At 38.6% G+C, this 15253-nt stretch overlaps 1 protein-coding gene across 1 annotated transcript in view; it reads right to left on the bottom strand.

Annotated features, from left to right (window-relative positions):
* The window catches only part of PDE10A (phosphodiesterase 10A), a 262739-nt gene that overhangs the window by 173317 nt on the left and 74169 nt on the right, over positions 1 to 15253 (bottom strand). Inside the window, exon 3 of the mRNA XM_036768216.1 lies at positions 11538 to 11566. Coding sequence (XP_036624111.1) covers positions 11538 to 11566 — 29 coding nt within the window. The remainder of the gene's footprint in view (positions 1 to 11537; positions 11567 to 15253) is intronic.

Raw genomic sequence — 15253 nt, 5'->3', positions numbered from 1 at the left:
TCTAAAAGGTACTGGGCTACATTTAATCCACTCCTTTTCCAACAGCAAGGAAATGACCAAAAATGCATAGTCAGTTCTGAAATCACTAGAGGTGCTCTACTCAACCGCGCAAGGAATGGGGGTACAAACTTTCTATCCAATCAACACTAAGGGTTTATAGAACAGCTCAGCTTTCAGTCCCACCATCGGGTTCTCTGATCCCTTGGGGAGTAATTTCATCTGGTCTTACTTCACTCTCCCCATATATGCAAATAAAAGGAAATAAACATACTGGGAGTATAAGATATAATGATATGTGTAACATTCTTCTATTTATTTTGAACTAAGCAATAAGCATGTTCTTGGAAATCTAAGCTTTATTCAAAACATACTTATTTAGGGCTAATCCCCCAAAAGGAAAATACTATATGGAGAGGGAGAAGATAGGTTTACCTCACTGTACAATTATCAAATGGCCCACCACAAAATAAATGCCTTTTATTACAATTCTGAGAGAGGAACTCAAGAACTTTCTAGAAATGCTGGCTATGTTGCTCCTTAAAAATCAATTGCAGGTATTACGTCGATCTCCTGCCTCTACAAGTCCACTCATAACAAAAGGAGTGGTGATGATGATCATGATAGCCAGCATCTACACATACAGCTCCTACTACGCGCCAGCTGCTATACTGATGGTTTTACAATTCTCATCTCATGTGATCCTCATACCAACCTGCTGAGCTAGTGCTGTTATTACTCCCATTTCACAGTTTAAGGAAAACAGGGGTTACGTGATTTGCCCTGAGTCACACATCTAATAAGTATCTAAGGCTAGATTTGAACTCAGTTCTTTCTGATTACAGGTCTAGCACCATATTCACTACACTGCCTAGCTTTCCTTGGTGACAAGCATGTCAAAAACTCTTGTGGCTCTCAGACCCTATTTCCCCCCGGACCACCCTGCAACCATGTTTCTGCTGCATTTATTTTTTCCTGATTAGGCTAATTAGTATCAGAGACAGAACAGACCAGGTTATGAGCTTGTGAGTTTTGAAAGACCAAAAGATCCATTGTGGATTCAGCAACTGAAGTCCTAACAGAATCTGCTAGAAACCTTAGTAAGTTGAGTCTGGTGAAAAATCAACCCCAGCCCAGAACTGGATCAACCCAGTAGCTGAGACACTACATACTGCAAGCAAGGGAGTAACTCATCCATCAGCTATGCCGCACACAGAAGTGAACTTGGTTGGGGGAAATGTTTGTAACAATCAGTTGAACCTTGAACCCAGGGATCAACGTAGTGAAGTTAAGTGTGCTACAGGCACTTAGGTTGTTGCTTTACCTGTTCAGTAAATATCTCTCTGTAAAAGTTAACTGACATTAATTCATATTAAGGAAATATTAACTGATTGAATGATATTAGGAAGAACACGCCAGATTGGTTGGTTCATGCACTAGAACAGTTCAAGTATTAAAAAAAACGACTTTAGAATCCCAACAAGAGATATATCCAGAAATGTTCTGGGGACCAGACCTACCAGTATTTAAGTGGCAGTTGGAATAGTAGCCTTAGAGCCTATGTGCTACATGTTTTTCTCTGAATATTCTAAAGGTTTAATTTAGAGGAACTAAAAATAAAGGTGAGAATGAAATGTTCTAGGTTTGTTGTAATTTGATTTTATACTTCTTACATGGAAGCATAATTAGATTTGAGAAGACTTAGCTATCTCCATATTATCTAAATAGATGTGAGACTCCAAATATGATGGTCCCTAATCACTGAAGTACTAGAGAAAAAAATGGCAAACCACTCCAGTATCTTTGCCAAGAAAAGCCCATGGACCATGTCCATGGTATAGAGTCAGAAATGGCTGAATGACTGACCAACCACAATAACAACACATCACTGCAGTAAGGATGTGTCAATTTATTTTTGTTTTACCAGAAGACTTCTATGGAATTCACACAAGAGTCACATTGACAGAAATTTCAGGTTATGTAGATATATACATACACACACATATATATGGAGGGGGGGACAGAGGGAGAAATCACACATCAATGATATCAAATAAAATAATTCAGCATGCCTATGATTGCATTTTTGCAACTCAAGGTTCTTATCCTATCCATTCTCTTTATAACTATTTATCTGAAAAATTAAAAGCCATACTATTATTATACTGCGAAGATTATTTGAGGGAGAAAACGTGCCTTGTTTACAGCAATCTCCAAAGGTACACAAACTCACGTGTGATTGACACATCAAACAGGCATGTCAAGATATCTCCTCCAACACAGAACCAACTCCTCTAACCTGCTTGGTTCTTAGAAACTCAACCACGCCAAATGCTATAGAGAGACAGACAAACAGAAAACCACCCTGGCTATAGAGTCAGAAGACCTAGATTTGAATCCTGTATGACCTTGGTCAAATCATGTAAACTATTAGGGCCTCAGTTTTCTTATTTATAAAGTAAATGAGTTGGATTCAATGAGCTCTAAAATTTTTCATTGTATAATGGAAAAGAGACTGCTACATCTGAAAAAAAAAAGGGCACTGGTCTGAATCATAGTTCTACTTATTACCCTTGTGACCTAGGAGAAATTGCTTAATCTCTCCAGGGCATTCTCTGCTCATTCAGAAAATAATGGGATTAGATTAGACCATCTAGGAATTTTCTGCCAACTCTAAATTTATGCTTCTATGAGCCTTTCCAATTCTACAATTCATACCATGATCCCATTCCTTAAAGAACTCCTTAATTTCTTAGGTGGTCTGACACCTGGTGACGTTTCTCTCGTGCAGTTCTGATTATATACTTTTTGTTTCATGTACGCATGATTATTTTCCTAATTGGAATTGAAAATGAAGACATGGTCTCCCTCTAAATACACCTCATCAAAGGCTTCCCAGAGAATCTTCAGTTTAATCAGAGGCAAATGACCATCTTACCACTTGTGGTCCCAACAGTAACTACTATAGCCTTTAGCTTTTCTCAAAAAAAAAAAAAATAGAACATTTTTAGGTACTACGGAAGACCTTTTATTTGTATACGTAGGAAGACACCGTTATTTAAACAGATAAGCAACTTTATTATTTGCTTTTATTTGTACTTATGGGGAGACCAAAGTAGGACCTAAATTATTCCCCAAGATACCAGAAAAGCCAATTCTTAGGCCTATGAAACTGGAAGCTGAAGTGTTATATACCCTTGGATTTGACTGAATGGAAAATGTGTCTCCTGGCTCCTTGTCCTGCTAAGCTGAGTAATAAATCTCATAATCTGAGGGCAGACCATGACATGATATAAAGCAAATGTGCTTTAGACCTATTAGCCAAACTAACTACAGGTACATAAGAAAAATGTGACTCCACAGCCTGAGGAAAGTCAGATAAAGAGACTATATAGCCTGCAAACTTACATGGTAACTCCCAAGAGGAAACATACTTGTCTTAAGCAGTACATACTTCTATCTATAGCATTATCCCTTGTCTAATCTGAAAAATACATAAAGCCTGCTGATGAGTTGCTTGCCTTTGTAGATGAAATATAACTGGTTTGGGAATTTAAGCCATAAGATTTTCCCAAGGTGAAGTTTGTGATGTTATAGTTTGCAGAACAGTGAGGCCGTCAGGCATGTTATATAAAACAATGAACAAACCTCTGAGACACTTCAAAGTCTTCATTTGAAAGGTCTACAGCAGGTTCCCCACCCCCTTGTAAGGGCAGGCACCCAGGAGAGTCATCTAATTATTTCCTAGCCTAGCTGCAAAGACTTCACCACGTCCCTAAATGGGATACCTTCCCCATCCCTGGCTCCTCACTCCCCACTTTTTAGTTTTGTATGTGTTGTCCCCCCACATTGGATTGTGAGCTCTTGTGCCTTATCTTTGTAGCCCCAGTGGTTAACACCATTTCTGGCACATGATAAGACATTTGATAAATGTTTATTAACTCTGACTGTAGTATTTAACTAAGTTCTCCTGAATTTATCCATAATTGCAGTTATGTCCAGAAAGAGACTTTAAGATCTCATCACTTCTGATAGCACTTATTCTCAAGTAATAATTGCAGTTCAGTTGTTTTTTAGTCCTGTCTCTTTGTGACCCCATTTGAGGTTTTCATAGCAAAAATTTTAGAGTGGTTTACAGTTGGCAAAGATACTGGAGTAGTTTACCATTTCCTTCTCCAGCTCATTTTATAGATGAAGAAACTGAGTCAAACAGGGTTAAGTCATTTGCCCAGGATCACACAGCCGCTAAGTGTCTGAAGCCAGATTTGAACTTAGGAAGATGAGTCTTCTTGCCTCCAAGTCCAGTATTCTATCCACTGAGCCACCTAGCGGCCCAAGTGATAATCTATTATTGCTCAAATATAAACATGTGTCCTACAAGTTTTTTGCCTTAACAGAAACCTGTGAAAGAGTAGCAAATGAATGTCATTATGCTTTACTGTTATTTCTCATGGACTTAAGATACTTTGTGGTAGCATTTCTCACTATAGCACAAGGAAATATGGCACTTCAACAGGAAGGTTTGTTCACAATTGCTATCATCTGGACACAACACGTCCTGTAGTTATCTTCTGCAGAACTAATAAATACAATACACCCCAAAAATCCTACCACTGCTTTACACAAACTAGTGTCCTCTCTCACTCCTGTTCAAATGGAAGACCCTCTATCTATCCTTTCCCTCCTCCTTTAGCTCCTCTTAGAGCTGACCTGTTGGCCCAGAATGGATTCAGGAATGTGATATTCACAATTGTTTGTTATATTAGATATTAAAAATAAATGCAAATTATAAAAATATAAATATTCAAAAATTTGGGTGGAGTTGGAGCCTGTATTTCTGAGCACAGAAAAAGAGCAGACTGTTGTACTTAAAGTCAAAGTTTGGTCCATCAAACACACAAAGGCTGCACTGAATGTAAGAGTTACTTAACATAGGTCTTGACAAAATTTTGAGTTTTCTTCCTTCTGTCCCCAAATGAGTTAATTTCGTGAGTCTCTTTAAGTCTTTGTGATTACAGAGTTCACGAGTCACTATTGTTTAATGGACCTAGAGATATCAGCTTTGCAGCCACTGAGATGAATAGAACATAAGACACTGAATATATATCAGAAACTGTGCTAAGTGCTAGGGATACAAATATCAGACAAGATGACAGCGACTGCTTTAGAGGAGAAGACAAAACCTAAAGAAAGGCTGAAAAGGAAAAGGGAGAGAAGGGTATTCACCCAGGGGCCAGTCTGCTGATGGGGAGGCAGAAGAGTGTAGAGAGTGAGTTGAGTCAGTACTGAAGTAAGCAGCACGGTGAGGGCACTCTCCTAAAGAGGCAAGACCTGCAGGAGACCAAGCCTCAGAACAGAGTTGGCAATGTAAAATACAGTCAGCCACCATAGTCCTCGGCTTCCTGTGTGTTAGGACAGTGATGGCAGCTCTAGACTATCTTTCATAGCACGGCTCACTCCTACCAGCTCCTGATACGGATCAGCATCTCCAAAATTGAAGATAATGAACTTCAGCTCCTGGCAGCAGAACCTACCCTCAGGCCTGTGTTCTGGGGCACCAGAACGACTGCAGCAGCCTTTCAGTCGGTCTCATTCTTTTCCAATACCTCCTTCACACTCTCTTCAGGAGACAGCGTGGTGGGCCTATAGACAGAGTGCTGGCCTTTGAATCCTGCCTCAGACACTCATCAGCTGAGTGATGCTAGAGAAGCGATTTAACCTCTCCCGGCTTCAGTTTCCTCATCTGTTAATAATAGTTAATAATACCTCGACAAGGTTATTGTAAAGATCAACTGAGATCATATATGTAAAATACTCTGCAAGCTTTGAAGTGCTATATAAATAAATGCTAACTCATTACTACCCTTGACAGGTATGACATTAACTCCTTTCAGTCAAGGAAGGTGTGGGTTCAAATCCTGCCTCCAAAATTAGGAGCAATAGACAATGTGCAAATTCTGACAATATGCAAATTACTTAATCCCTCTGACTCTCAGCTTTACTGATATTGATATCATCCATAGAATGGGAATAATGACATCTACTTTACTTCCCTCAGCAAACTGCAAATGAAATCCTGCTATAAATGCCTATTATGAAGGCAGATACCACAGCCTTCCTTTGCACAGTGTCCTAACCACCTGTGGTGTCTCAGTCAGGAGAACGCAGTGCCGTGCGGTTAGGAGGTAAAGGCAATGAAGCGTCATAGTAAAGAGAATGCTTGATTGGCAGTTTATAAGAAATTAAGATTAGAGTGGATTTAGCACAAAGTCTATTGTTCAGCATGAATAGATTGCTTAGTATACATGTGTATGAGGGCTGAAGGGGAGAAACCTGTAGAGGTCTGGAGGTCTGGACATCAAACAAAGAACTCTCACGGATTTAGAAGTAGAAGGGGCCTCAGAGGTCATCAAGCCCAACCCCTGAATTTTACGAATGATGGAACTGAGGTCCAGAGTGGTTAAATTATTTGCCAAGAGTCACAAAGAACTGGGATCTGAACCTGACTCCAAATCATGAAGGAGCAACTATAATGAATTGTATCTCAGCAGAACAAGCCTATTATGAGGGTTATACCAGAGGAGATGTGAATGTGAGAGTAAAGAGGTTTGTTACTGATCGGCAAAAGATTTGCTGATCTTATGAAGCTGGGAGCCAGCTGAAAATTAAGTCTTCTCAGATTTGGAAATGGGGAACATGATATGGCCTGTGTGTTAAATGCAAAGGCTTAAATCATCTGGACCTGCAGTGTTGACAGTCTAGATATGAGTCAATCAATTAAGACAAAAATGGAACATTCTTTGTCACCAAAAAACTTATATTCTAGAGATCTGGACAGGAGAAATCTGCAGTTAGTAAGGAGACAGTGGGGAATTGGCTACTGTTATCTAGAGACCTCAGTCCTCTGGGGTACAGCTGTATTTGGCCCATCTAAGACTGTATTCTCTGGGTTCATGTAAACACTCTGGTCCCTTGATCTAATGATTCAGGCAACATTACTAACGTTTCAATGAAAGATCTGGACATTGTAACTCCTTAAGGTTAGGCTTAGAATACTGAACCCGAAACCATTTTTACAATTCTACCATCATGGCAGGGGATTAATTTCATAGTCCCACCACTCAATCAATCAACAAGTATTTACTAATTACCTACTGTGTGACAGGTACTGTGCTAGGTGCGGGGGATACTAGCACAAAAAATGAAACAACCGCTGCTCACAAGCAGCTTACATTGTAAATCTATGTGGGATGGGTTATTAGTTGTTAAGGTAAGTTTCAGGGATAGCAAAGATCTGAGAGGTCAGATCCACATAATGCTGAGCGATATAGAAACCTTGCAGGAGAGAACCTTTAAATTCAAGTTTCCACACTGGGTGAACCAATTAATAAATTAACAAGCATTTATCAAGTACCTACTATGTACTAGGTGTTGGAGATAAAAAATAAATATGAAGCAAAATCTGGCTTTTAGAAGAGGGGGTAGCTAGGTGGCACAGATGATAGAGCTATATACAATTATATATCTACATATTTATGTGTACATATACATACATACATGTAAAGTAGATTAAAATATGGACATGTGTATATTTGTGTAGGCATACACACACACACACACACACACACACACTAATACACATTAGCTGGGGTATTGGGAAAGGTTTTATGTAGGAGATTGTTGCCTGATTTCAGAGTAGGAAGTGAGGAAGGAGGACATTCAGACATCGGAGCAGTCTATGCCAAGATACTTAATATATAAGAAATGAAATGTCATGTCTGAGGGATGGCAAGTAAGTCAGTTGGGTTGGACCACAGAGGAGCATTTTCCAGGTGTGAAAAGATAAGCTAGAGCTAGCCTATGAAGGGAAGACCAGGCTCCAATAAGAAATGAGTGCCACAGTAGCATTCAAAACCACTCAGCTCTCCAAGGAACGGGCAGAGAGAAAAAGCTTCATTTGTTGGTTTGTTTTTAAAAGTTCAGAGAATGCTGGATGGGAGAAAATCACTGAGAAAAGCCACTGCAACAATATTCTATGTAAACCACCAATAAAGCAGAAAATAATGAACCAATAGATGCTCAGTTGTGTTAGTGAAGGAAGGGTCTTTGCAAATGTGAGTTGATTTCCCTGGGAACACAAGGCAGGGCTGGCTTTCCTGTGAGAAGAAAAGTGGAGAATGGACCTTCAGAAGAAGATCTTGGAAGAAAATTGAGCTAAGAAAATGAGATTTCCCTCCCTCTTATATGCTACCTGTTTACTTTCATGGGCACATTCCAGGGTAATGACAGCTAGTAGGAAGGGCCTGGAATATGAGTAGTAGGTAGATGAAGGGGAGAGTGTGTAATCTTGATATAAGTAGGTCATAGGGTATGTTTTAAGGGTATGTTTGCTAGAGAGAAATCAGTAATAAATCAGAGCCACAGAGTAACAGAGATTTATCCAACACCCATATGGTAGGTGCCAGAATGGAGAGGATGAGCTAAGACTGGAAAGACCACTGAATTTGGATGCAGGGGATCTGGGTTTAAACCTTGACTTTCAGACTTAAGTAAAACAATAATAATAAAATTAATTTGGTGAAACAAAAGGTACGTAATCTGAAGTTAAATTATTTTTAGAAGTAGAAATGAAGGGGAAACAGCATGTTAAGACCTCAAATTATACTATAAATAAAAACCATAAAAACCATTTGGTAGCTAGGTGGCACAGATGATAGAGCACTGGACCTGGAGTCAAGAAAAACCGAGTTCAAATCCAACTTTAAACCCTTACTAGCTGTGTGAGCCCGGGCAAGTCACTTAACCTCTATCTGCCTCAATTTCCTCAACTGTAAAAGGTGACAAAATTGCATCTACCTCTCAGGATTGCTGTGAGGATCAAATGAGACGATAATTGTAGAGCACCTAGCCTGGCTAAGTGCTTCTCTTAGCATCTAACAGTTTACAAAGTCTATAAATGCTTCTTTCTTTCCTTTCCTCCTCCCCCACAAACCCATAATTATTCCCATCTCCCAGATTTTTGCCATTCACCTTGACTCCTTATTCTCCACCCTAGATCTCTATACTACCTGCTCAGCATGTCTCCCATCTAATCTAAACTTCTCCGTTCTCACAGCCACCTTATTTTAGATCTAGATTACTGCAAAAATCTAACTGGTCTTCTTGCCTCAAGTCTCCCTACCACAGGCCATCCTACACACACTGCCAAAGTAATTTTCCTTAAGTGCAGATATGCCTATGTAACCCTCTTAACTCAATTAACTTCATTGGCTTCCTATTGCCTTTAGGATCAAATAAAAACTCCTCTGTTTAGTCCTTCACGACCAGAACCTCTCTTCACAAACTCCACTTCTCACACACACTGCAATCCAGCCAACTTGGCCTTTTATCTGTTCCTCAATTGCAAACTTAAAAGTTCTATGGGTAAATATTAGCTATCATCAACATCATTATTTCTGGTGTTATTATTATTATTATTAACATCACTATGTCAATTGGATGCACCCTGCTGCTCAGCAAATGCACTACATCTCATCTTTGGCTCCCTATCACATCCCTAGGGGCAGCTCTAAACCTTCTCAAGCTTGATTCTGAGCACAGCCTAGCTTCATGACTCTCATCAGATTATGCCACCTCCTACACCAATGAAAAGACATAATTCTCTACTCCTCTCTACCTGCCCTCAAAACATGGATCTTTACTTAGTATCTCCTTCTTGCCTGAGGAAATGGTGTCTTTCACCCCAAAACCAGTATCTTCCCCCATTAGCACCCTTGATTTCCCCTCTCCCATATCTCTGAAGACCAATCTTGCTTGTATTAAAAATATCTTCATTTTTTTAACCTTTACTCTCCCCTTTTGTATTTCTTCCCTCCTCCTACAAACAACACCCTCAAGTCTTTTGACCGATAATATTTTTTAAGCCTTTCTGCTTCTTTGTTTCCTCCTCAAAGCATTATCCTATGACTCTTTCATTGCTAAACATTTTTAATGAGTAGCTATACCTGCTTGCCTTCATTTCCTCATCAACTAATTTCTCAGCATGGAAATTAGAAAAAGGCTAGGAAGCCTGTTGCCTATGGCACACAAAAGGAGATGAAGGGGCAATTTCAGTACTACTTTTAAAAATAAATGTGCATTTTATATTGTCAGCAAGTTTTGCTGTCCATGGCATGCAAAAAGTGATTCTGGGGAAAATGTGTTATATTAAAAGATCAAAGAGTCAAATGAACTGTGTAACTCATAGGAAGTTCAGCCTACAAATCTCACTCAGGACATAAATAATCTGTCTCACTCTCTTCAACCTCAGGCAATCTCGGGTCCATCCCCACCATCATGCAGAAAGTAATTATCAATATACTCCTAATTCCTGCATTTAATATTCCTCCCCCAGTCCTCATCTATCTAAGTGAAATCACTCTGGACACACCCTGTGCGCCCCTATCTTTGAACCTTCATTCCAGCGATTGGTTACCTGGGCCTGCAGTACTCTCCTTTGGTCCGTTTCTGTCTACTGACATTCTACCCACCCTTCAGGTTTTAGCTCAAAAATCACCTCTGCACTGAAGCCTTCCCTGCTACCCCAAACTCTATTTGATTTCACAGACTTTTGTACTCTTCTTATGTCTTCCTCCCCATTCTAATTTGCATTTATTCATGTGTATGTGTGTATGTACACATGCTCACATGTGTGTAAATGTGAATGTGTATGTGTGCAAGTGCCTTACCTATAGTATAAGCTCCTTGAGGGCAAGGACTGTGTCTTATCTATCCTTGTATTTCATTCCTGTGCTTACTCCAGCACACTGCACACAAAAAGACCTTGAAAAATGGTGTGGTGGATCAATTAATGTCTTGATTCTCAAATTCCTGGTATTTGGGTTGTTATTCACAAAGGGACAGTGACAGAAAAAGAAAATAAATTAAAAAGCTAGCTATTCTTGTTCATTTCACTTCTATTTATGGCCAGCAATGTAAAGGGATATTTGCACAGGCAATTCTATCGATGATTCTCAAATATTCATTTTCAACACTAAAAAGAATAAATGATACCTAACAGGGTTTTGTTTTCTACTTCTAAAGCTCTGGCATTAAGATTTTCAACATTTTGTCAAATTTTAATTAGGTTCCTGAAATAAAGGATATAAAATTGAACATAATTTCATTTTACGGGCTTAATCAATAATTTAGCACTTACTAAGCACCCACAATACACTAGGTGTTATACAGTCCTTGTCCTCCAGGAGCTTAGTACCCGAATTACATAAAGTTCACAAGATTATTTGCCTTGGATGTGAAAAGGTTTACTTGGTATTTGCCAAAGTGACTAATACTATAATGCTGTCAACACTGGCATATTGGATCGTCCTCATTTCCCAAACACCATCCCCCCAAATAAACAACTACGTCTGGGCACTCTAGCTTTAAGAATTTTTCTAAATGAAATGCTATTCCATCAAGTACATAAATAAGCAGGAGCTCATCAGAGATTCTTGATTTCTATCTGGTAACAGTAGAAAATAATTCTTCATGTTACTTACCCGGGTGATTTCATTACAAATTCCTTCATCTGTGAAGAAAAAAAAATAACAATTAGAAACTCTAAGTAGGTCCTGGTATGAGGTACAATGATATCCCATAACACCTTCATCTTAATGAATCAGAGAATTTGGTTTTTAATAAGCTTGTTCTAATATTTAAAGGCTAAACATAAATTAGGCATAAATGTATATGTACATATATGTGTGTATGTGCATGTTCAAATATGTATATAAGTTTATTTTTTATTGAATCTGAACTCTGAGTCTCCAGCTTAGGACTTATTCTAGTTCTAGAGTGACATCAGACAGGCACAGCTCTCATTTTAACAGATTACAACTATTTATTAAATAGAGTTCAGGGTAAAGTTGAAGAAGTGGGATGAATAAAAGTGGAGGGGATGAGCACAAGGTTTACCTGTCAGAGGCACAGAGGAAGGTGGAGGAAAGGGGAAATTTTTTTGGAAAACCTGGACAATGTCTTTAGAAGTCAGCTAGTCTGGTCTGGGGAAAGTGCTATAAGAAGGTCTAGGTGGCCTCCCTGTATACTAAGCAGATGGACTTAGATAAAGAATCCTGGAGAGAACTAAGTAAGATTTGAAAGCTACATCCTTTTTGCAAAGTCATGGCTCAGGTAGGTTTGGATAATTTTTTTTCTGTTCTCCCCTTCTAAGTGGGGAAGGGACAGAACATAATTGAGCTGTCAGATTCACTCTTTGGGTGCTTCTTCTACCTTTATCTTAAGGTACTTAACATTCAAAGGCTTTCACCTACAGCCTCCTTCACTAACATTATTATCTTTTTACCAGTCAACCTTTCTACTGATTATTTTCCTAAAACAAAAAAAAATTACTTCATTCAATCACAGTTAATCTTTTTACAATCCCTATAAATACCTCTTTGCCTTTGCAGGCATATGTGCCATCCAACCTAGCCCCACTATCAGCCAGTTCAAATTCATCAACAAAGCATTCCTGTTGTATCCAGTCCATCATTGTATCCAATGAGGGTGTTGCATACTGGATTTTTATTTCTTTTGCTTTGGTGGATTTGGTTTTTGTCAAGACCAGTTCAGTTTTTTAATAGTAGTTCAGTCACATTAAAGGCCTATTCATCTCTTAATTCTTTATTACAAAGTTGATACACACATAGTCTAGCAAGGAAGATGGAATTCCATTAAGGCTCTATGACTCTGTAGTAGAGTTCTACATTCAAAAGTTTCTAATAAATAAATAAAAATTACTTTCAAACTAGAAAAAGAGAAGAACCTCTGCTTCATATGTTTCCTTCAGGATAGCCAGAATAATTTGGTGTCAGTCAACCATAATCGCATTATAGATTTGCAAAAACACTTGGCTTCTATATTGAAATGAATATGGTTTCTGACATGCTGTGGGGTCCAAACACACACTATAATGTGATTCTTCTCCATTCATTTCACCTAAGACTAAGTTAGCATTGATTAGTGTGGGTTATGTTGAAAGCTTAATTCTCATTAGCAATTTTTGGCCTTCATTTTTCAGAGACTTAAATTACTTCAAAGGGATCCACAGACTTAGTAGAATGTTTCTGCATCTATTACAGAGGTGTATTATCTGCTTACCAATACAGTTTTGAGATTTCTGAGATGATCCTATGAAACCACCTTTTATGAGGAATGCATGATAAGCATCCCAATGTTCACTTTCAAAAAATGTCCCTAAACAAGATTCTTGTCAGGATCTGAGTTTGAAGACCTGGGGAATCCTTGAAGGCTATAAAGTAGAAAGTGTACTTGGAAAGGAGTCCCAGAAATGCTTGTTCCTCAACAACTTGCATAAAAATCCATTAATCATATAATCCCCATCTGGTTTCCCAATGAGGGTGACCCAGCTCTCTGGGGTGTCTGTACTTCCTCTCACTGAATTCAACTGTCTCTCTGCATCCCTTTAACAGTGGTATAAGTCTGGACTTAGATGAGTAACTACTTACTCATCTACTCCTTCAGACTGAACAATTAATTTCTACCATGCTCCCTGTACTTGGCAGTATGTTCCATTCTCTCTTATCAATAAGATACTAAATTCGATTCTTTAGAAGATCTGCTATCATTTGTGTACAACATAATGAATGGCAGCATGGTGTGGTGCGGAGAGCACTGGACTCAAGTTTCAGTTACAATTCTCTCACTTAGCAGTCATGTGATAACGAGCAAATCGCCTAACTTCTATCCATCATTTACTAACCAGAATGACTGCTTCCACTCTTAATATCATCTGGCTTTCTGCATCCCTTTCCCAGGGGGTGGCACTCTCTACACTCTTTCCTTATGTAAAGTGATCTCGTCACATAGGCAGCCTCGATGGGCAAGAAGTGAGAAAGGGGCTAAGGAGTTTGGGCTTTTCTCGATAGGCAGCAATAAGCCATTTGAGGTCATTAGGCAGAGAAAGGACCCTGAAGAAAGAAATGTTTTAGGATCATGACCCTGGTAGGACTTTGTTAAAAAAAAATCATTAGAGAAAAAAAAATGAAGCCTGGAGAGCAATTAGGAAACTACTGAACTCATTTTCCTCAGAGCCTAACAAAGTACTAAACATATGCACTTAACAGCCATTCAATAGCTTCTAGAGAGTAGGAATTTTCATTCTTTGTATTTATGTCCTCAAAGCCTTGCAAAATGCCTGGTAAAGTGGTAGACCCTTAATACATATTTGTTGATTACATGAGTGAATGAATATAAAATGTGAAATCTAAACTTCTTTTTGAAGGATGTGCAAATATTTCTTGAACTAGTATCATAGGCTGGTAGCACATTTATAGGATGCTCAATTTTGCCAAATATTTATAAACCCTTATGGCTTTGTTGCCCATCTACTGGGCTTTAGGTATCAAAATGACTGAGAATCACAGGATCATAGAAGCAGAGCTCGAAAGGACCTCAAAGGTTATCTAATACAACCCTTCATGTCAAAGATGAGAAAACCAAGGCCCAGAGAGGTTAACAGGCTTGCCCAAAGTCACATGCAACCAAAGAAGGATACTGAGATTTTCTGGAACTCTGACCAGCACCTTGAACCATGATGTGCATTTTTTGGTAACAAAGCCAAGATAATGCTGAGTTTTATAAAGCATATCATAAAACAGAAAAACAAATCCTTTCCTATGATTTGTTTCTTTTGCAGAATAATGATTTTACCATGATGTGTTGAGTCACACTTTTTACTGAATTGATTCATTTACTTCACGTCACAAAATATAGACTCAGAGGGAGAGTAGGCAATCTGGTTATGAAGTCTCAGTTTCAACAACTGAACAAGGGGAGCTATATAGACTTACTGAGGACTACAGGGGCAATCTGCACAGAATATCAAATTATTTGCAAAGTATTTCATTTATATTTGGTTTGTAGGCCATACTTTACAAAGCATGCAATATGTACTCTTCGTACTACAAAGTATTTGCATTTCCCCCTCTTAAAAGATATCAGACACACTTTTTAAATAAATAAAATAATAGGACCCTGATTCACAAAAAGTACTAGCTGCATAGTCAAGACCTGGTTAGAACAGTGACTTTACCACTTGACATGCATTACCCCTGTGAAATAACATAAGTCACTTCATCTCAATGTGTCCTCATTTATTAAGATGAAGAAATTGTACTAGATAATTCTGGCAAGTCACATATTGATTTAGAAAACCACATACTAACCTTATCTATGTTCTATTATATTTTTATTT

This window comes from Trichosurus vulpecula, chromosome 7, assembly GCF_011100635.1.
Source record: "Trichosurus vulpecula isolate mTriVul1 chromosome 7, mTriVul1.pri, whole genome shotgun sequence".
Classification (NCBI taxonomy): Eukaryota; Metazoa; Chordata; class Mammalia; order Diprotodontia; family Phalangeridae; genus Trichosurus; species Trichosurus vulpecula.
Note: the sequence above shows the minus strand (reverse complement) of the source record. Positions and strands in the feature narration are given on the sequence as shown.